General features: G+C 42.1%; 1 protein-coding gene across 1 annotated transcript; it reads left to right on the top strand.

Moving 5' to 3' along the window:
* The first annotated feature begins 325 nt into the window (after positions 1-325).
* On the top strand, positions 326-4,437 carry LOC106833766 (BPI fold-containing family A member 1). The gene is made up of 6 exons (XM_070486356.1): positions 326-485; positions 630-786; positions 2,247-2,352; positions 2,701-2,813; positions 3,705-3,777; positions 4,366-4,437. Exons 1-6 carry the CDS (start codon positions 326-328, stop codon positions 4,435-4,437), a joined length of 681 nt encoding a protein of 226 aa, XP_070342457.1.
* The last annotated feature ends 18,839 nt before the right edge of the window (positions 4,438-23,276 follow it).

Here is a 23,276-nt window from a genome sequence, read left to right as displayed (position 1 = left end):
TGGGTCAAAAAGTTCTGGCCTTAAATCCTGTCTGCGTTGTGTGCTTGTGACCTTGGGGGAGGTTACCTAAGCTCACTAGGCCCCCATGTCCTCACCTGTGCAATGCGAGTGATGAGTGCCCACGTCTAAAGGTGTGGTTGGGATGACATGGGTGACTGAGTGTGCAGTGCTCAGCCTGAGGCCTGGCTCGGAGGAAATGGGGTGCAGTGTTAGCTATTGCTCTTCTCTCCCTGGTGTGCTGGGGTGAGGGCAGATGGATGAATTCCTCTCTGGTATCTGTGCCACATTGGACCAGTCATTCTGTCCTCAGATACCAAGATAGAAGATGTTTCAGATTGGGGGCCTCATCGTCTTCTGTGGGCTGCTGGGCCAGACCACAGCCCTCCTGGAAACTCTACCCTTGAGCCCAAACCAGACCCAGCCCTTGACTGTGACTCCCTCCCCGGCCCTAAGTCACACAGATTTTGCTGGAAGCTTGAGTATTGGTAAGTGAGATTCTGTGAAAACCTGTTTCAGCTGTGTGTCCAGCTGTCCAGTGGAGGGAGGGGGGCAGGGATGAGCGAGAGAGTGGGGCTAAGGATCTGGAATTGTCAAATCTGACCCGCGAGGACCCCTATATCCATTTCCAGCTCTCAGCAATGGCTTGTTATCTGAGGGTCTGTTGGGCAGTCTTGAAAAGCTTCCACTCTCGAACACCCTGAAGGCTGAAGGAGTCACTACCAAAGCCGTGTTTGGGGGCCTGCTTGGGAAAATTGCTACCGTGATCCGTTTCATGAACATCATTGAGTGAGTAACCCTAAAATAGGGCCTTGTTCCCCAAGAGAGAACCCCCATTGGAGATCAGACAGCCGCAGGCAGTGGCCTGGAAGGAGGGAGGGAGTGGTCTGAAGATGAGCTCAGGACTCGGTCTGAGACCATTCTCACAGTCTGGTAGGGAATAACAGCCCTCTTGAACCAATAACCATCCCCAGTCCAGAAGCGTGTCCTGAGTTCCCAGCATCATCTGTAATCCTCCCAACAACCCTCCAAGTTCGATTTGATAATCCCCAGTTTACAGATGGAAAAACTGAGGCACAGAAAGGCACTTGTGCTCACACAACGAGAGCGATGCAAAGTCAGGGATCTAACTCCAATTCACTTAAGTCCAGACCCAAGGCTTTTTTCACTACACATGATAATTTTGTTCCCCTCACCTATGGAATCCCTTAGAACACAGGCGGCCTTCGGAGTAAGCAACACTGTGTAAGCTCCTCTCCTCAGTTACATCATCAATGTGATGTCCATGGAATAACATAATACAGTGTTTCCCATGAGACACCTGAGAGCTCTCCAAGCAAGGAGCAATAATGGAAAGCTTGATGCCAGGAAGCTGGAAAAGGCTGAGTCCTTCAGAGGGCTGGATCAAAGCCATTTCCAAGACTCTTTCCCACCCAGTGCTTGCTCCTGACTTGAAGACAAACAGATAGCCTTGAGTTCGACTTCTAAATTCACCATGTGCTTGCTGGGTGACCTGGGGCAAGACACTCAGTCTCTCTGTGATTGGTTTCTCCATCTCTAAAAGGAAGATTACGGTATCCACAGAGAACAAAGATTGGGGGGACTGGAGAGAATATAAATCACCTGGCACAGTGGCTGGCCCAGAGAAAAGGCTTACTTCCATCCCCTCTCCATTCTCCCTGACTTCCTGCTCCTCAATATCCACGATAAACATTGCTGATTAACCTGCCATTCAAGGTCATAGTGGGATGAGTGATTCCTAACCATAAATCTTTATGAAAGACTTACGCCAGTTGCCCATACATCATCCACTCATCCACTTAGCCATCCATCCATCCATTCACCCATCGTTCCTTCCATCTAGCCATTTACTTTTCCACCCATCCACCCACATGTCCATCCAGCCACCCGCTCATCAATCCACAAAGTCAACCAATGTGGAGTAGCCCCTTTCTTTGTAAGGCTCTAAGCTGGCATACAGGATGCCAACATAACCCAGACACAGTCTCTATCCTGCAATTCCTCATAGACTTGAGATCTGGAGAGGGCCATGTGTGTGTCAGGATCTGACCCAGCGCAGAGGTTGGGAAAGACTGATGTGTGACTCAAAACCCATCTGGCTTTTGCTACAAGACTCCATCTCATGGGTAGCTCCACCTCTGGGATGGGTAAATTTGGGTTAAATGTGGTTTCTACATTTTTGGATAGAGGACCTAATGTTTCTGTCTCCTATGGCTCTCCCTGGGTAGTGTGAAGGTCACTCATCCCCGGCTGCTGGACCTTGACACTGTGCAGAGTCCTGATGGCCGCCGTTTCTATGTCACCATCCCTCTGGACATGATCCTCAATGTGAATGTGTGAGTGGGCTCCAAGGGAGGCTGGAAGATGACTCACCAAAGGAGACTCTGATGACCACGGGGAACCAAAAAGGGAGTGTTGAAGTCTACGGGACATGAACCTCCAAATTCAGCTCTTTTGCTCCTATGTTGAGTGACCTTGGGTCACTTGGGAAGCTAACTTGACCTCTTTGATACTTGGTTTCACCTATTGGGAAACGAGATGAGTACAGGTGTGGGCTAGATGGAGTGAGATGAGGCTGGCATTCCTGGCAAGAAGAAAAAGCCTCCTCTGCCTTGGAATGTAGTACCAGACTGTCTTGTCCACAGGCTCCTGGTCGGAAGTCTGTGAAATGGGGGTATGAAGCTAAACATCACTGCAGAACTCTTAACTGCACAAGATGAACAGAAGAATATCCCCCTGGTCCTTGACAGCTGCACTCACTCTGCTGACAGCCTGAAAATCACCCTGCTTAATAGGTGAGGCCAGAGAATTGACTTCTCCTGCCCAGAGACAATAGGATGGGATGATGGGTGGATGGTTGGAAAGATGGAACAATGGTGTAATGGATGAGTGGGAGGGGGGAATGGTGAGAAGATGAATAGGAGGAAGGGAAGATGGATAGTTGGGAGTAGAGGGATAGATGAAAAGGTAAATGGATCGGTAAATAGTCACTTAACCCTTGTTAGGCTGGACTGACCAATTTTATGCTAGATTAGGCAACAAGAAATCTGAGTTCAAGTTCCACCTACCAGAGGGGCATGGAGAGAGGTGGAGGGCTTCCTGTGTGAACTTGGACACTGCTTCCCAACTTGAGTCTCAGCTTCTCCAGATAACTGTAATATGGAGCCACATCGGGGTTGTTGACAGAATGCACTAAGATAATCGGTGTGAATGTGCTTTGTCCCAGTGAGGGGTAAAATAGCTCTGGAGCATAACTGGGTTACTGATTTCAGTTACTGTCACAAGAGAGACTGAGTCCTGCGTAATATGCAGGAGTCATCATCATCATGGCTCACACTTACTGAACACATATACTGTGCTTCACATGTATCATCTTCTTGAATCCTCATGACAACTACATACTATGCACTGTTCCTCCATTTATGGATTCTACAAAGTCTCATTGAGCACCTACTGTGTACTGGAACTATGTGTTTATTCTACACACACCTACTGTGTGCACTGCTGTGTAGGGTGTGACTCCCTTTGGATAGGCCCCTTGGTGTTTGCTGGCATGCGGGTGTGGATGGACAAGGCCCATTCTCAGTTACTTGGTGCTGACACTGCCTTGGGCACAGTGGTCCCTCTGAAGCCTTCAGCATACCAACCCCAGGCCTCTGCATCACCCCATGGCTTTTCCCTTTCAGATTTGTCCCTGTCCCCTTTCAAAGGCTCTTGAAAAGCCTCAGTAAGATCCTTCCTGGGCTGGTGCAGAGCAAGGTAAGTGGGTAGAAGTGGGGGCTCCTGATCCTTGGTTCTTAGAGCTTATCAGACTGAGAGAGGCCCCGGGGTGAGCTTTTCTGAGTCCCTCAGCTTAATAAGTAAATTCCTTCCATCAGTCTATCTCTCCATTAACGCATCTGTGCATGTTTCTTTTTTCCATCTTTCAAAACGCATTGGTTGGTGCCTGCTCTGGACCAAGCCCTGTGCTAGTTCACACTGCAGCTGAAATGCACTGGTCCCTGCCCCAAGAAACTCCCAGTGCAGCCCTCTAAGGCACAGATGAGCCCTCTTCCAGCTCATGTTTGGGTGCCTCCTGTAACCAGAATCTCACCCCTCCTAGAGGAGCCCACCCTATTTAGAAACAGATGTCACGTCACAGAGTGAGCAGTGGCTCTTTGTGATTGGGCACTTCACACACAAGCCTTCAGTTTCTCCTTCTGCCCAGTGTGGATGTGGGATTGCTGAGAATCAAATAAGAGTAATGACAGAAAATGTCCCCAGAGAATCTTTCCTGGGGATGCTGCTGCTCCCTGGGTACCCCTAAAGTGTCACTTTGCCTAACTCTTCTCTCTGCCCCTGGGTCAGGTGTGCTCTCTGCTTAAAGAGGTTCTCAGCTGCTTGGACACCCCCATAGTGGAGACCATTTTCGGTCGGTAAGCCCTCACTCCCCCTCCGGAGGAGCAGCATTTTCCCCTGAGGAGCTCTGTCCCTGCACACCATAGGATGCTAGCTCCCTCCAGCCTCAACTCTCCCCAGTTTGAGTTTCCCTTATCCTTTGATTTATCCAGATAATGCTGAGGTATAGACCCTGTCTCCCCCATCATCCCAGACATGGGGAACATCTGGGCTGGCTGCTGGAGGAGGCAAGGCCCCCTCCAAACCCTGTGTGGGCTTGGGCGGATCTCCAGAGTTCCCGTTTCCTGGCCTCAGGCCTCAGGAGCATGTGAGTTATCACTGGACTCCTTCACACTGAGATCATCACTCTTGTCTGTGGTGGTGGTTGTTTTTTTCATTTTCCAGACACGATGGTCTACAGACTGGAATTTGCCATTAAAGTCTAGGCCTTCCAGGAAGGAACTGGCCTCTGCTGAGCTGGTGAGTGCTTCTCCCAAATCCCCAGGATTTTGGAGCTGGCTCCTGGTAGGGAGTGGAAGAGAGTTTGTGAGAGTGGCTTCCAAAAAGAGAGACAAAGAGCCACATTGACCCATACAGAGATGCACAGAGACATCCACAGAAATGCTGACAGAGATGGAGAGACACAGGCAGCACTGCATCATAGCAACGAACCAAAAACACACACGGTCATGGGTACACACAGACACACACAGGCACATGCCCAGACAAACATGTGGTCACTCAGACAGACATATAGAGGCACACTCTCAAACCAGCACACTCACACTCATGTGCACACATTCGCACCTTGCCACACACAGCTACACATGGATACACAGACATACACTCACTCATATATACACAATATATGCACAAGGAGTACGCTGACCCCAGGCCTGAGCTACCCTTGTGGCTGAAACAAGACCCCTATCCTGAGGGTCTCAGCCTCCTCCCCTCCCTCTGGTGCTGAGACTGCCTTGGAGGATGAGACTCCCTCTGGAGGATGGGTTTGATGATGGGCCAATACCAACAAGAGTCAGTGACCTTGAGTCTCCATTCTGATCTGGGTCTTCTCCCAACAGAACCATTTCCTGCTCTTCAACCAACTCCACACCCAGCTTATGAGGGCTCACAAAAGGCTGTCCCATGTTCTGGACAATGACATGGCTGCTGTTTGCAGACCAGAGCAGCATTCTCTCTGAGGAAACTGCTCCCCCTCCTTTCTCACTAGGCATGTGTTATACTCCATGTTCCTCATCAAATAAATTGCTATTCCACTGCACGGGGAGCCTTGTTATTCTTAACCATCACTTGAGGGCTCATGGGATAGAAAGAGCCCTGGTCTGTGTGGTTTGAGCCATAGAACAGAGTTTGGACGTTACACTGGAGATCTTAAAGGACTTAAGCGTGCAGATGAGTGTGGATTTCAGACCGACTGCTCCATTGTCCTTAGGAAGAGTGGACTGGGGGATGGGGGTAGATGTAACATTCCAGGTAGAGATGATGACACACGGTTACTACAGATGAAGTGAAAATGACAGATTTGAGAGATGTTCAGGAGGTAAACCTGGAAGGGTGAGGGAGCAGGTGAGGCTCCTATCCATGTCTCAGGTTGGGGATGCCAATGGTAACAGGGAAAGTAGAAGGATGAAATGATTGCTGCAGAAAGGTTACACCTTTAGCTGTGGCCATTCTGCATGTAATTGCCTTGGAGACCCCGAGGAAGGCATCCAGGAAGCTGACAGACACACAAGTCATTGAATACTGTGCTTTTGCTTACTTGCATCGAGTTGTAATGAACTCTTTTCTCTTCTCAGCAAGAGGATGATAAAGATGACAATGAGGAAGTGTAGGAGGAAGGACAAAGTAGTCCAAAGTTTTCATTGCTAAAGGCTTGAGAAAGATAGGCATAGAGAAGGGTCACTGTCGTTATAAATAAAAAGATTATCGATGCCTTGGATGAGAGTCATATTTTTGGAGGAAGAAGTCTTATTTTAAGGAATTGAGAAGAGGAAGGGATGTAAGGAAGTTGAGCCTGTGAATGCAGATAAGATTCAAGAAAAATTGGATGCAAGAAAGGAGAAGAACAGGGCTGCTCAGGCTAGGGAAGGTTGTCCCCTCGAAGGAAAAATAAATACACTGTCATTGTTTGAGGTCCTCAGAGGACCAGCCCAACCCTCTCTCTCCACGGATGAGGAGACTGAGGCCTTGGGGTATGAGAATTACTTGCACAAGGTCACAGTGACAAAAAGGCAAAACAAGGACTGAAACATCCCAGAGTTCACAGAAAATGTGCCCTTTACTCTTTAGAAGGCCCCATTGACCTCATGAGCATCAGCAGATTCAGGTGGGTGTTTTTCAACCCCTACCAAACGTCTGTCATCATGCCCAGAAACATCACTCTCCACCTACTGTTGCCACCAACCGCCATGGCATTGTAGAAAGACAGTCCCATAGTTCAGAACTGAAGGAAGGCTTATCGTAGGAAACCAGCTTGTGTCTTCTGGTGAGGATTTACAGGAGGAAGCACCATCCAGGCCCACAGAAGCATAAGACCTTTGAACTGAGGATGAGTAGTTAAATCCCATAAGCAGCTAAATGATCATTGTGAATGTCACCTCAGCAGTGACCTGAAGTAGAGAAGAGATGTCCAGACTGGAAACTAGCAATCAGGATTGATTGGGCTTAGGGAGAATTCAGGGATTAGTTACCTTCATGTCCTTTCTCAGCAGGTATTAGGTCAGGACTGAGAGGCCATCTTGCCTGAGGTCCCTAGAAGCAAATTTGATAAGGACAGGCACATACACCTTGGACTGTCAGCACAGTCCTGCTGCCCTGTGACTGTGGCACCAAACTGTATTCCTGCATGGACACACAGCCACTGCCGACCTCTGGATACTACTTTCCCACTGTTCCCTGGGCTTCTTCCTATATCCCACAGATGGGTCTTACCCTCCCCTAACAACTTCAATTCCTAACTAACTAGTCTAAGACTCCCCTGGATACAAAAGAGTCTGGCAGGGGGCCAGGTTGATGAGAACACATTTATGACTCTTAAATAGTGACAATATTTTCACATTTCAAAAACTCTCTAGCAGGATATCGGTGACAATAGCATATTAAAGACCTCGGAAATTCTCTCTTACATAAAAGCAGTGAGCAACATGGCTAAAAGAAAAAAAAGGTCAGAACCAGTTTTTTCAGAACTCTCAAAATTAACCAAAGGCTTGCAGCAATATGAGGGGTGTTTATTCAATAAAAATTGGTGAATCTTGGTGAGGACAATGACCTTCGTGGCATTTTAGCTTACCCTAGTGCCATCTCCCACTCTCCAGCTCCACAGTAGACTTGAAAACCAAAAGCCCACATTCTTGGTGAAAATCAGTAGCCTGGCAGCCACTGGATGAAAGCAGAAGGGGATTTGAAGAACTTCAAAGCCCTAATCCCAGAGAATTGCCATTATTTGACCTGCCTGTTAGTTCCCTGGAAGACCCTATTCACAAGGCTGTGTTTACTTGACAAGACTCGGAGCTCACCCAGTCAGTATGAAAAGCCTTTTCCCCAAGGTTTTTTGTGAAAATGGTGGACAGACCTTAAGACTGGGTCCCCAGGAGTTTTTAACTCTCGAGCTAGTCCACATTCAGTTTTCAGCAATTTGTCATAATGACCTTGAAGTGCCCCTCTCAGTTACTGGCTTCAGCAGCCTCACCTTCAGGTAAGCTGATCTTGCCTGTAATTCTATGTGTTCACCTATCTCTCCAGATTTCTGCATGGCAGCTTTCCCTAGGACCTCAATTCTCTGATGGACCTGAGAGAGTGGTTGATTTTAAGTTTGTTGAGTTCTTTTCTTGCTGTGAGAATAGTAGTGACAGCTTCCAAGCTCTTTACATGTCAAAGCTGAAATTTAAAGTCTGGGTTTTTTTATAGTTTTCACCACTTATGTTTGTTTCACTGTTGAATGGGCCCCCAGAACCCCTCATGCTGCCATCCCGAAAGTGAGACTCCTTTGGAGGTAGTTACCATTATTTCTTCAAATTTATTTTCTGCACTACTCTTTTCTTCCTCTCGTTTTGGGACACTGATGATATGAATGTAGACCTTTTGTTATAGTCCCACAGACTCTTAGGCTCTGTTTATTTCTTTCAGCCTTTTTTTCTCCCTCTTATTCAGATTGGATCACTTCTATCAACTTATCTTGAAGTTAATTGACCACTTCCTCTTCCCTCTCCATTATGTTGTTGAGACTATCCAGGGAATTTATTTTTAGTTTTACCTTATAAAATTCCCACTTAGTTCTTTTTTAAGTTTCCATTTCTCTTCTGAGACTTATAGCTTTCCATTTTTTGCAAAAGTGTTAGTACTTAATTCTTGCATCAGGGTGTTAATAGCTGCTTTAAAGTCATGATCTATTAATTTCAATATCTAGATCATCTCAGAGTTAGTACCTATGGATTGTCTTTTCACATGAGAATGTGTCAGTCTTTCATTGTTAATTATATTTCAAGTAACTTTGGACTGTATACTAGACATTTTTAATATTATGTTGTGAGACTCTGGGTCTTGTTTAAGCCTATGGAGAACTTTGAGGGGGGTGGGTGTTTGTTTTAGCATGGAATTGACTCAGGTAGAGTCAGGCTAATCCAGTTAGATTCAAGTTCCAACCTACCTCCTGCGGGCTGTATTTTTCAAAGGAGATTTCTTCCACTGTCTTTACTTGTGGGCATCCTTCATTCCTACTTTTTGGATCAGAAAGACAAGACTTCTTTTGGAGCTCTTTGTGTTCATACCTGTGCATAGTTCTATTAATTATGTTCTCTTTGAGTCCAGGCTGAAAGACATGGGAAAGATAAAAGCCCAGGAAATTCACCTATGGATCATTCATTCTTTCTCCATCCACGTGCCGCCATTATTTTTTCAGGATCCTCAGAGAGCTCCCTCAGTCACTGTGTCCCAGGTTTTAGTTTCATTTGATAGGAAAGAAAGAATGGAGGATGCTTATTCCATCTATTTCAACTCTTCAATCTGCAACACCAGATGGTGATGGACTACCAGAAGTTTAACTAAGCACCCTCATAGTTGTGGTATGAGGGTGTGTGGTTCTAGGTTTACTAGAACACTTGATTTCAGGCCCTGGTGTGTAGCTACCGGTCTGGAAAATGTGTTCTTTTCAATAAGCATCAGATAACGAGTCCAGAAGCAATTTTCATTCACTTGGGATGGACAATGGCACACATTCAGTCTTGCCTTTGCTCTCTGTCACAGAATATTCTGCAGGGATCCTCTCCTATATATGTTCTAGTTACTATTTCTGTATAAAATATCATCCCAAGTTTGAGTCACTTAAACAATACTCATTTCCTGATGTTCCATGATGTCTGTGAGTCAGAAATTCAGGAAGGCTCAGGGGAAGTTGTGGTTCAAAGTCTCACATGTGACTGCAGCTTTACTTGTAATCACTTATTTAATCCTCCACACAGCCCTTTGAGGTACGTACTGTTATTCTTGGCCTCCCTTTACAGAGGCACGGTGAAGTTGAGTAAATTCCTAAATTCACCAAGCTGCGGCAGAGTGGGGCTGGAGCAGGAATCAGACACACCCACAGGAGTGAGATCAGAGAAGCTGGTACTCATCCTCCATCAACTCCCCATCCCGCCCCCAACTCGGCTCCCCAGCATGATCCCATACCCCCAACAGGAGTTGCAAGAAGACACAGGAGCAATACAGCAGAGTTGTATTGAGCCCCAACTCTGTGCCAGGGTTTACTCCAGGCATTCTTTGAGATGAATTTGATTAATCCTCCCAAGAACCCTTGAGAGTTGTATTATCATTGCCCCATTTCACAGATGCAAAGTCTGAGACAGAGAGATGGAGTCACTTGCCCAGGACACACAACTAGTAAGTGAGGAGCCATGATGTGAACCCAGGCTCTCTGGCTCTTTGGGCTCTGTTGTGTTTCTGGATAAATCTGCTCACAGCCATTGTCCTTCATCCAAGGCTCTGTGAGCCTGCCTTGTCCAGTGGCATTTCCTCTCGTATTCTACATTTTCTTAAGTGATAAGCTAGCGGATCAGAAGCTGTGGGGACTACTGTCCTAAAGAACCATCTTAAGAGGGTTTTCACCCAGACCAGTAGCACAGAATCTTGAAGCAGTTATATAGGCCAGTGGGTTATAGGGGAGAGGGGTCAGGAATGTTGACCCTCGATCTTTCAGTTGTCATTTGATGATGGCTGTCAGCATAGACTCTCTGTCTGGGGACTATCACATTCCTAAGGAACTCAAAAGAACAGAATTATCATCTTATTGCTGCTTGGAAGTACACACACAAGCAGACATCATAAAATCTGCAGAGCAGGTAGGTAGATCCCTTAGAGGGTGCATACCCAGCTGGATTTGTCAGGCAGAGGTCATTCAAAGTTGCAGTATGATTTGTTTTCTACAATATGGCTTCCAATATGTCAACATTGCATCGATCTGGTACCATGCTCAAGCATATTTCCTCCTCCTCACTATGTTACATTTGAGGCAGGTGTGGCTCTAAATTGTTGGTCATTGTGACTGACCTGCCTTCTTCCTTTCCCCTGAGAACACCTCTTCCTCCTCTGTGAATCCATAGAACTTTTAAAAAATCTCCATATGACTGTTATGGCGAGCCTATTTGAATTATTGCCCTTTCTCTGGCACCATCTTGCCTCTTGACAATTGGCTTTTGGCTTGTGGTGAGCAGATCGTGCCCTTTGTGTGGCCCCATCTGAGACTCCAGTTCCCCCCTTTTGTTGTTTGTTCCTCAATCTTGAGAGAGATTCTGCTGATGAGGGCCGTGGGTTGCTCCAGTCTCTTAGTAAGATGGCGATGCAGGTGGGCTCCCAAAGTTAGGCCTATATTGTGTAAGCAGGTAACTAGGTACTTAATAAGAAGCATTTCTAGAGAAACAAAAAGAAAAACAAGATGAATAGTGGTAGCAAATTAGAAACCAGTTTCTGAGCCCGGGGGAAGCCAGTCAAATGGTTTCTTGATGTCAGAGTTGAAGCATCTTTTGGAGTTTGAAGTGTCTCTCACGATGTCATCAGGTGTTCAGGTATCTTTCTGAGTGGCTTAAACAGCAACAGACATGAATGTCTCTTAAGTTTATATCCAGCTTTCCAGCTTCAGTTTGCAGGGCTTCAGGAAAAAGGGCAGCTTCAGTTCTCAATGATTTCAAGTAGAAGTGATGAAAAAATTAAAAATATTCGTTGGGAGATTTATAACCAATTATGTTAGGACAATAGAAGAATTCAGGATCTGGTCCAGTTTACGGATAGAAAATAAAAGCCTTACAGATAATTATCGGAATGAGAACCTAATATCCATGAATGTGTACTATATTTTCTACTGAAACGTCACTTTTCTCTCTAAAATCACCCTCATTTTTAGCTAAGATAGCAAATTAAGACTCATTGGTTTGTAAAATGTCTAATTTCAGTAAACTTGGCCCAATTATTTACATAAGTACAGCAAGAATAGCAATTGATCATATAGGCTCTTTCACATCTGATTTACTGGAACTTTTTAATTGAAGCCATAATAATTTACAATATTGTGACATTTCAGTCATACATTATTATTTGCCTGTCCCCATATAAGTGCTCCCCTTCACCCTTTTTGCCCTCTCCGCAACCCCCATCCCCCGGTAACCACTGAACTGTTCTCTTTGTCCGTGTGTTTATCTTCCACATATGAGTGAGTTCATATGGTGTTTGTCTTTCTCTGCCTGGCTTGTTTCACTTAAAATAATACCCTCAAGCTCCACCCGTGTTTTTGCAAATGGGACGATTTTGTCTTTTTTTATGGCTGAGTAGTATTCCATTGTATTTATATATACCACATCTCATTTATCCAATCCTCGGTCAGTGAGTGCTTGGGTTGCTTCAATGTCTTAGTTATTGTGAATAAGGCTGCAATGAACACAGGGGTGCATAAGTCTCTTTGAATTGTTTGTTTCAAACTCTTTGGATAAATACCCAGTATTGGGATAGCTGGGTCATATGATATTTCTACTGTTAATTTTTTTGAGAACTCTCCATACTTTTTTCCGTTGTAGTTGCACCAGTTTGAATTCCCACCAGCAGTGTATGAGGGTTCCCTTTGCTCCACAGCCTCTCCAACATTTGTTATTTTTTGTTTGGTGATTGTAACCATTTTAACGGGTATTAGGTAATATCTTAGTGTAGTTTTTACTTGCATTTCCCCGATGATTAGTGATGTTGAACATCTTTTCATGTGCCTATTGGCCATCCGTGTATCTTCTTTGGAGAAACGTCTGTCCATATCCTCTGCCCATTTTTTGATCTGGTTGTTTCTTTTTTTGTTGTTGAGTTGTGTGAGTTCTTTATGTATTATTGAGATTAACCCCTTGTGAGATATATGATTTGCAAATATGTTCTCCCAGTTGGTGGGCTGTCTTTTTGTTTTTATCCTGGTTTCTTTTGCCTTGCAGAAGCTCTTTAGTCTGACGAAGTCCCACTTGTTTATTTTTACTTTTGTTTCCCTTGTCTGAGAAGACACGGTATTTGAAAAGATCCTTTTAAGACCGAAGTCAAAGAGTGTACTATCCATATTTTCTTCTAGAAGGTTTATGGTTTCAGGTCTTACCTTCAAGTCTTTGATACATTTTGAGTTTATTATTGTGTATGCTGAAAGACAGTGGTCTACTATCGTTCTTTTGTGTGTGGCCATCCAGTTTTCCCAACACCATTTTTTTTTGAGGGAGATTGGACCTGAGCTAACATCTGCTGCCAATCCTCCTCTTTTTTGGTGAGGAAGACCGGTCTTAAATTAACATCCACGCCCATCTTCCTCTACTTTATACGTGGCATACCTACCACAGCATGGCTTGCCAAGCAGTGCTTAGGTCTGCACCCAGGATCCAAACTGGCGAACCCTGGGCCGCGGAAGCAGAACGTGTGAAGTTAACCACTGTGCCACCAGGCCAGCCATTCCCAACACCATTTATTGAAGAGACTTTCCTTTCTCCATCGTATGTTCTTAGCACCTTTGTCAAAGATTAGCTTCCGTAGATGTGTGTTTTTATTTCTGGGCTTTCAATTCTGTTCCATTGATCTGTCTGCCTGTTTTTGTACCAGTATCATGCTGTTTTGATTGCTATAGCTTTGTAGCACATTTTGAAGTCAGGGATTGTGTTGCCTCCAGCTTTGTTCTTTTTCCTCAGGATTGCTTTAGCTATGCAGGGTCTTTTGTTGCCCACATGAATTTTAAGATTCTTTATTCTGTTTCCATGGAGAATGTCATGGGGATTCTGATTGGAATTGCATTGAATCTGTAGATTGCTTCAGGTAGTATGGACATTTTAACTATGTTTATTCTTCCAATCTATGTGCATTGAATATCTTTCCACTTCTTTATGTCATCATAGATTTCTTTCAGTAATGTCTTACAGTTTTCATTGCATAGGGCTTTCACTTCCCTGGTTAAATTTATTCCCAGATATTTTATTCTTTTTGTTGCTATGGTAAATGGGATTGTATTCTTGAGTTCTCTTTCTGTTCATTCATTATTAGAGTACAGAAATGCTACTTATTTTTGTGAGTTGATTTGTACCCTGCAACTTTACTGTAGTTACTGATTATTTCTAATAGTTTTCCAATGGATTCTTTAGGATTTTCTATATATAAAATCATGTTGTCTGCAAACAGCAAGAGTTTCACTTCTTCATTTCTTATTTGGATTCCTTTTATTCCTTTTCTTGCCTAATTGCTCTGGCCAAAACCTCCACTACTATGGTGAATAAGAGTGGTGAGAGTGGGCACCCTTGTCTTGGTCCTGTTCTCGGGGGCATGGTGTTCAGTTTTACCCCATTGAGTACAATATTGGCTGTGGGTTTGTCACATATGGCCTTTATTATGTTGAGATACTCTCCTTCTATCCCCATTTTGTTAAGGTTTTTTATCACAAATGGATGTTGGATCTTGTCAAATGATTTCTCTGTGTCTATTGAGATGATCATGTGAGTTTTAGTCCACATTTTGTTAATGTGTTGTATCACATTGAATGGTTTGCAGATGTTGAACCATCCCTGTGTCCCTGGTATAAATCCCACTTGATCATGGTGTATGATCTTTTTGATGTATTACTGTATTGGGGTTGCCAGTATTTTGTTAAGGACTTTTGCATCTATGTTCATCAGCAATATTGACCTGTAGTTTTCCTTTTTTGTGTTATCTTTGTCAGGCTTTGGCATGAAAGTGATGTTGGCCTCATAGAATGTTTTAGGAAGTGTTCTGTCTTCCTCAATTTTGTGGAACAGTTTGAGAAGGATAGGTATTAAATCTTCTCTGAATGTTTGGTAGAATTCTCCAGGGAAGCCGTCTGGCCCTGGACTTTTCTGGGAGAGAGGTTTTTGATTACTGTTTCTTTCTCATTACTTGTGATTAGTCTATTCAGATTACCTATTTCTTTTTTTTCTTTTTTTAAAGATTTTAATTTTTTTCCTTTTTCTCCCCAAAGCTGCCTGGTACATGGTTGTATATTCTTAATTGTGGGTCCTTCTAGTTGTGGCATGTGGGATACCACCTCAGCATGGCTTGGTGAGCGGTGCCATGCCCACACCCAGGATCTGAACCAGTGAAACCCTTGGCCACCACAGCGGAGCGTGTGCACTTAACCACTCGACCACAGGGCCAGCCCCTATCTATTCTTGATTCAGCTTCGAGAGGTTGTAAGAGTCCAAGAATGTATCCATTTATTTTAGATTGTCCAATTTGTTGGCGTATACTTTTCATAGTATTCTATTAGAATCTTTTGTATTTCTATGGTATCCATTGTAATTTCTCCTCTTTTATTTCTAATTCGATTTATTTGAGCTTTCTCTCTTCTTTTCTTTGTGAATCTGGCTAAGGCTTTTTAATTTTGCTTGTCTTCTCAAAGAACAAGCTCTTTGTTTCATTGATCCTTTCTACTGTCTTTTTGTTTCAATTTCATATATTTCTGCTCTGAGTTTTATTATTTCCTTCCTTCTTCTGACTTTGGGCTTTGTTTGTTTTCCTCTTTCAAGCTCTGTTAGGTGTAGTTTGAGATTGCTTTTATGGAACTTTTTTTGTTTGTTAAGGTGAGCCTGTATTGCGATGAATTTCTCTCAGAATGGATTTTGCTGCATCCCATATGAGTTGGTATGGTACGTTTCATTTGCATTTGCATCCAGATATTTTTTGATTTTTCTTTTAATTTCTTCAATGATCCATTGTTTGTTCAGTAGCCTGCTATCTAGTCTCCACATCTTTGTCCCTTTCTCAGATTTTTTCTTGTAAATAATTTCTAGTTTCATAGCATTATGGTTGGAAAAGATGTTTATTATTATTTCAATCTTCTGAAATTTGTTGAGGCTCGCCTTGTTTCCCAACAGATAGTCTATCCTTGAGAATGTCCCATGAGCACTTGAGAAGAATATGTATTCTGCTATTTTTGGATGAAGTGTTCTCCATATGCTTATTAAGTCCATCTAGTCTAGTATCTCATTTAATTCTACTCGTTCCTTGTTGACTTTCTGTTTGGATGATCTATCCATTGATATGATTGCAGTGTTGAGGTCCCCTACTATTATTGTGTTGTTGTTAATATCTCCTTTTAAGTTTGTTAACAGTTGTCTACGTACTTTGGTGCTCCTGTGTTGTGTGTATATGTATTTATAAGTGTTATGTTTTCTTGGTGGAGTGTCCTTTTATCATTATATGCTGGCCCTCTTTGTCTCTCTTTACCTGTTTTATCTTGAAGTCTACTTTGCCTGATATAAGTATGGCAATACCTGCTTTCTTTTGTTGGCCATTAGCTTGGAGTATCACCTTCCATCCCTTCACTCTGAGCCTGTGTTTGTTGTTGGCGCTGAGATGTGTTTCCTGGAGGCAGCATACTGTTAGGTCTTGTTTTTTAATCCATCCTGACACTCTGTGTGTTTTGATTGGAGGATTCAATCCATTTACATTTAGAGTGATTGTTAATATATGAGGGCTTAATGCTGCCACTTTATCACTCATTTTCTGGTTCTCCTGGACTTCCTTTGTCTCTCGTCCCATGTATTTCGGACTTCCAATTAAGTTAGGTAGTTTTCTATGCTGGTTTTCTTAGTTTTCTCATTATTTATTATATCTGTCTCTATTCTATTTATTTGTTTAGTGGTGACCAGGAGGTTTGTATGAAAAATCTCATAGATGAGAAAGTCCATTTTCTGATAATCTCTTATTTTCTTACAATCAGCCAATTCCACCCCTTTTCTCTTTTCCTCTTGAGTTGTTTTTGTCACATCTTGTTCAATCTTGTGGTGTGGGTTGTGGTTACAATGACAAGATTGTATTTATTACTGGTATTTTCCTTCCCTTTATCTTTAATGTTATACTTCAGTGTTTTCTAACCTGTTCTGATGGATGGCTTCAATTTTCTGATTTTGTCTACCTATTTATCACCTTACTCATTGTTTTGTAACCCCTTTCTTCTTTGTTTTTTCAAGGATCAGGCCCTTCTAGAGGATTTCTTGTGGGTGGGGTCTTAAGGCAATGAACTCCCTTGGCTTTTGTTTATCTTGGAAAGCTTGTATTTCTCCATCATATCTGAAGGATGCTTTCACTGGATAGTGTATTCTTGGCAGAAATGTTTTGTCTTTCATAGATTTGAATATATCATTCTACTCTCTGCTAGCCTATAATGTTTCCGCTGAGAAATTCGTTGAAAGCATGATAGGGGATCCTTTGTAAGTTATTTTCTTCTGCCTTGCTGCCCTTAGTATTTTTCCTTTGTCACTGACTTTTGCCAGCTTCTTTACTATATGGCTTGGAGAAGGCCTTTTTCATTGATATAGTTGGGTGATCTATTTGCTTCTTTCCTTTGCATTTCCAGCTCCTTCCCTAGGTTGGGGAAGTTCTCCACTATTATTTCTTTGACAAGCTTTCTGCTCCATTCTCCTTCTCCCTCTTGAATACCTATAATGCTTATGCTGCATTTCCTAATTGAGACAGATATTTTTCAGAGAATTTCTTCATTTCCTTTTGGTCTTAGTTCTCTCTCCTCCTCCATCTAAAGCATTTCTATGTGTCTGTCCTCCATATAGCTGAATTTTTCCTCCACAATATCAATTCTATTGTTTAGGGAATCCATATTTTTCTTTGTCTCTTCTGTTGTGTTTTTCATCTCCAATATTGCTCATTGGTTCTTCTTTATAGTTTCAATCTCTTTTGTGAAGTAGCTCCTAAATTCATTGAACTTTCCATCTGCATTTTCTTGTAACTCATGAGTTTTTTTTATAATAGCTATTTTGAATTCCCTTTCCTTTGCATTATAGATTTCTGTGCCTTCAGAGTCGATTTCTGAGTACTTGTCATTTTCCTCCTGGTCCGAAGATTTAGTATATTTTTTCATATTGCCAGACTTGTGCAGTAGATGTGTGCTTCTGCATTATGGTAGTATTTGATCACCACTTCCACTTGCCACCACTGGGCGGAAGTGAACAGCTGCATATTCTAAGCCTGCTGTGATCTGCGGCTCAGCTCACTTCAACTGATCTAGGTCACTTGGTTGGGGGAGGGGAGTGACACTTTCTTTCTTCTGAGTTACCACAGGGGCTTCTTGCTCTTCCCTTGCTACCTGCTCTCCTTGGGTGTTAGCTTGATAAAGACACCACTGCTGTAGCTAGCTACCTCTGTGTGGGGGTTTTCCCCTGGGCTGTGAGGGACCTTGGAGAGAGATTGTGTTCCCATGAAGGGCTGCTCCCTCCCCCCTTTCCTCTTGAGGCTGTGTGCAGTCCCTAGGTCAATGCACTTCTGGAGGGAGAGAAGATTTCTCTTACCTCGTGCCAGTTTCTCAGGGAGGGGAGTCTCCAGCACCTCCACCTTCTGAAGTATGGCTGCATACTTTGTGTTGTGTGGATGCCCTCTGTTTGAATATGAATCTCCTTTTCATTGTATCTTAGAGGGGAGAGATTATGGGGAGAGCTCACTCTGCCATGAAGCTGACTTCACTCTCTGGAACTTTTTATAAGGAATCTCAGATTGAACTTTAAAGGCCTCTCAAGGCCAGGAAAACAAAGCCAAGCACTTGTCATCAGATTTGGCCTTTAATACCTACAGATTTGGGTGGATTCTTCTCTTCTTGAGGTCCCTCAAAATATTCTGAGTTACAGGGAACCTGACAGAGAAGTGACATTCTTTAATCACCTCGTAATGTTGCTGGGAAGCCTGTAGGCAAGGTAGCAGGCCAACATTTCCAGGTGGCTTTATTCCGTAAAGTCAAACTTTATTCCTCAAAAGCTGTCTTGTCATACTTGAGTCTGAATATTTCTCTCAAATGTGACATTCCAGGCAAAGCCTTGGTAATACAACCAATGTTTTTGATTGTGTGCTGTTATAAGGAGAACAGATTCTTATTGATCTTATGCAAATAACTATATTGCCTCGAAAACAATACTCACTCAACAAGAGTTTCCAAATCCTGTAGGGATCATATACGGAGAAAAAATAAATAAACGTTTCAACTTTACTTAAAAGGATCTAATTTTACCAAATTGCTGTAAGTCATAGTTAGCTTAAAAGAAAGAGAAAAAGATTTCCTTAAATGTGGAAAAAACAAAACACCAAAAAATCAGCAGTACCTCCAAGGAAAAGTCATAAAAATTATAATCGTCTTCATCAGTTCATTCACTCCTGTGTAATTGATTCTTGATCTTAATCTTCTGCTAGCAGTATTATGAGGCCATCAGTTTTTCCATTAGAGTTTTGTAATTTCTTACCTAGTTCAGTTTAATGATGTGAAAGTTGATTGAAACCTGTATTCTAGAGTAAGTGACGGATTCCTTTCCATGAATCTTTCTGAAGATGAAACATGTTTGCAAAAACATCAGAATAAAACATCTGTCTTCAAATAACAAGAGACTCAAAATGGCCATTGACAAAGATGCTGGGCTATTTCTATGACATAAAACACTTCAAGATAATAATGAGAATTATGGCTGACAACCAGGACAGAGCAGAATTTTGGAATGTTACATAATTTTTAAAATTTTTATATCAATAACATTTACCCACAGAATAACAACTAAGAAGGTTTGTCACCACTTATTTGACAATGCCTCCCATGTAATTTAACATATCAAATAAGCCTAATGAGTTTATTAACTTCATATTTCTAGAAAAAGAAAAAAACTTTCTTTGAGCAGCCCCAGGGGTCCTCTGAAAATTTTCAAAGGAAAACTTTTTCCGTCAAGAAAAAGACTTCATTTAGGATTTGTATTTTGGGGGACGCTTGTTAAATATATTAAAATGTTTTAAAACACTTGGTCAAATAGGAAACAACACTCACTGTGAAACAATGCTCAGTTATCCATTCAATCAGAGTCCCAACGAAACAGTCAAGGGAAAAGAAACAGTTAAAACAGTGAAAAAAAAAACTTTAATAGAGAGATCTCAGTCTTTTTGAACATAGAAAATTATCTTAACAAAACATAAATCTGTCTTTTAGGTAAACTTACTGAAAAATAAAGAAAAACCTTCTATAACCTCTTTATCAAGAGCAGATTACAAGTCCAGGAAAATTATCCTTTTAAGAGAGAGAGAACCAAATTTTAATGTTTACACCAGCTTATTTTTGACATTAAAACTCATTTAGTCGTTAGATTTACTTCAATCTCAGCCAACTTGACTTTTCTTAGGGTTCCTCTTCCATAAACCATCTAGAACTTTCTTTTTACATGGAGAGTTTGTCCCATGCCTTTCTTTTTCCTTTCTAATCCTTTAGGACAAATGTGTTTTTCTTAACAAAACAAACGAAAATATTTCCAATCTTGGTACATTCTTTACTGAAAATACACATCTTACTTTCCTTGAATACAAAGACCTTTTCCTTATTAATTTTTAGTAGCTTTAATCACATATATTAATTAAAATTCTTGATGTTTACACATCTTTCTTTTTAGTGAGAACTAAATAGTAAGCAATTATGAACTGTCTTTTGTATTACCATTCTGTGGCTTGGCAAATTTATAAATATCTTTCATAGTTTATAGAAACATCTTACTTTATAGTCCAATCTTTTAGCAAGATACAGGACATGTTTACTAATAGACCCAAACATTTTTTAGTTTCTCTGTAGTAAAAATCCCAAAGTGCATAAACTTAGGCATATTTAGTGATAATGTTTCGGTATGTTATCTTATATGAAAATGACCCAGATAGATATTCAATGAATTTCTTATCATTTAATTTTACCTAGCAAAACTTTAAAGTTTAAAGATATCAGAGAGATTTTAGAAGTTATCTTGAATATACATGCCATAACACGTAAGAATTTCACCCAACACTTTTGTCTTTTTCCCAACTATTTAGTTTACTCATTCCCAATAATTATTTAGATTGCTATAAACCTCCATGAGACATAAGGCAAAATTAGCCATCATTTTAAGTTATCATTTTTGCTAACCAGTTTGTAATAGAGATGACGTCAGCTTATTTGACCAATAAAAATAGAATAAAGGCTGCATGTCTCCATCATAGCTGATGCTGATAATTCTGAGGACATGTCCATTTTAATCAAACCAACAATTTAAAATAAGCTTTCAGTGACCAAAGACTAACTTGTATTGTATTAACTTGTAAGACATTTGAGTTAGTTTCTATTACATTTAGAAATAACTTATATAAGTACTTACTTTAAGCCAATTGAATAGAGCTCTTTAGAAATTATACCATCCAGAGGTAGAATATCAGCATATAACATACATATAGACACACATACACAGCTATTGTTTTAAAATTACTGCCATGAGTCAGGTACAGTATTACAAAGATCCCTAGTCACGAATCCAAATTTTGTCTTAAGCCTTTTTACTAACATTTGTGTAGAAGACACTCAAGATGCTAGATTTTTGGTGAGGGTGCTCTTATGGCTATTTTTCTTTCCTTTTTCCTTTTTTCTCTCCTCAGTCCTAGGATTTAGTTATGTGCTACATATTCCCTGGAGGGTTTGCAAGCTCTTTGAGATAAGAGAAATGGGGGTAACCTGAACTGCTTCCCTAAGGCTGTATTTCCAGTCTTGTAAGGATTTTTTAAGGACAATTGCTCTTGATTTCTCAGAAATTGGGTTGTAATTGAAATGACATTATAGGTTGATCTGCCTGTCCAACTACATAACAAAGGCACAGAGAAACTACTTGAATTTTCTCCAAGATGACATTTCTGGGGAATATTTGCCCTATCAGGTTTTGTTTTTTTTTTTTTGAGGAAGATTATCCATGAGCTAACATGTGCCACCAATCCTCCTATTTTTGCTGAGGAAGATTGGCCCTGAGCTAACATCTGCGCCCATCTTACTCTATTTTTTATGTGGGACGCCTGACCACAGCATGGCTTGATAAGCAGTGTGTAGCTTTTCCCCGGGGATTCAAAGAGGCAAAACCCAGGCCACCGAGGCGAGGTGACAAACCTAACCACTACGTGACCAGGCCAGCCCCACCTTATCACTTTCTAATGTCCCAATATCTACAAGAATTTTGAGAGGAACAGGGGAGACTTTGGGATGGGAAAAGGACAGGCAAACTTTGAGTCGCCTTCTAGAGCCCTACCTCTGGCCCTGCAGGAATTTGCAAGACAAAGATGGTTGTTTCCAGTTCCCCAAAGAACTAGAAAAAGGTTGACTCCCCTTTCAGCTACATTTTTTCAATTTAGAAGTTTTTCCCATTTAAGGCTCTGTCCTCTGACCTTTGACAAATAGGATCTTAATAGTGACTCAAACCAATAAGCATTTGTGTCTTAACTATAGACCCAAAAGCATCCCCAAAAGAGAGTGCAAAAGAAGCAGCCCTTGCAAGATCCAGAAGGTTCACTCCCAAAAATTATCCAAGAAAGCAAAGGCTTCTGCTGCACAGGTGGTAGTGCACTGACAAGCAACGAAGGTTGAGACAACAAAGGCCCCCAATGGACTGGGATCCCTCGTGACCAAGAGGTCATAAAGCCAAACTCTCAAGACATAGAAGAAGACAAAAGAAAAAGCTCTCATCTTATGCGTGTTAACAGCTTTAGCTGCACTTTTGGTCTATCAAAGCCAGACTAATATCTAGAGGGGAGGTGCTGTGGAGTTGAGGATTGTGTGTCCTTCAAAGAGTACCTCATCATTGCATGGACATCTTCTTTCTTTTTCTTTCTTTCTTTCTTTCCTTATTTTTTGGTGAGGAAGATTGGCCTTGAGCTAACATCTACTGCAGTCTTCTCTTTTTGCCTGACAAAGATTGTTGCTGAGCTAACATCTGTGCCAATCTTGCTCCATCTAATGTGGGATGCCACTACAGTGTGGCTTGACGAGAGGCGCTAGGTCTGCACCCTCCGGGATCCAAACCTATGAACCCCGGGCTGCTGAGGCAGAGCCTGTGAACTTAACCACTATTCCACTGAGCCAGCCCCTGCATGGACATTTTTGTTTAGGTTGATGAGGGACCTGTTGTCATCTACCCAGTTCTGTGACCAACTTTTTCTATCATGGGTGTCTTCTTGAGGTAGCAAGCAATCTAATGGCTCTTAACTGCCCTACTCATGCCCACCAATACTGCAGCCACTTTTGGTTTCCAAGATGTCCCTTAGTGACAGCTTCCGCCTTATGTGCATACTCCATAGGCGGGCCTGTCCAGATAACAGGCTTATGAAGATGCCTGCATCTTGCTCTAAGGTTTTTCCTTTTTATGACAAAACACACACACGAAAAAAACAGAGGCAAGCAAGAATGGTAACTATCTGTGGGAGAAGATCAATAGACCAATGAGTCCTCAGTAGCTCATACTACATACTCGTAGCTAAAATTCATTTAATTTGGGAAAATGCAGCCTAAAGGGCTACATGTGGGGATAGCATTTCCCATTGTT

The sequence above is a fragment of the Equus asinus genome, chromosome 15 (genome assembly GCF_041296235.1).
Source record: "Equus asinus isolate D_3611 breed Donkey chromosome 15, EquAss-T2T_v2, whole genome shotgun sequence".
Classification (NCBI taxonomy): Eukaryota; Metazoa; Chordata; class Mammalia; order Perissodactyla; family Equidae; genus Equus; species Equus asinus.
Note: the sequence above shows the minus strand (reverse complement) of the source record. Positions and strands in the feature narration are given on the sequence as shown.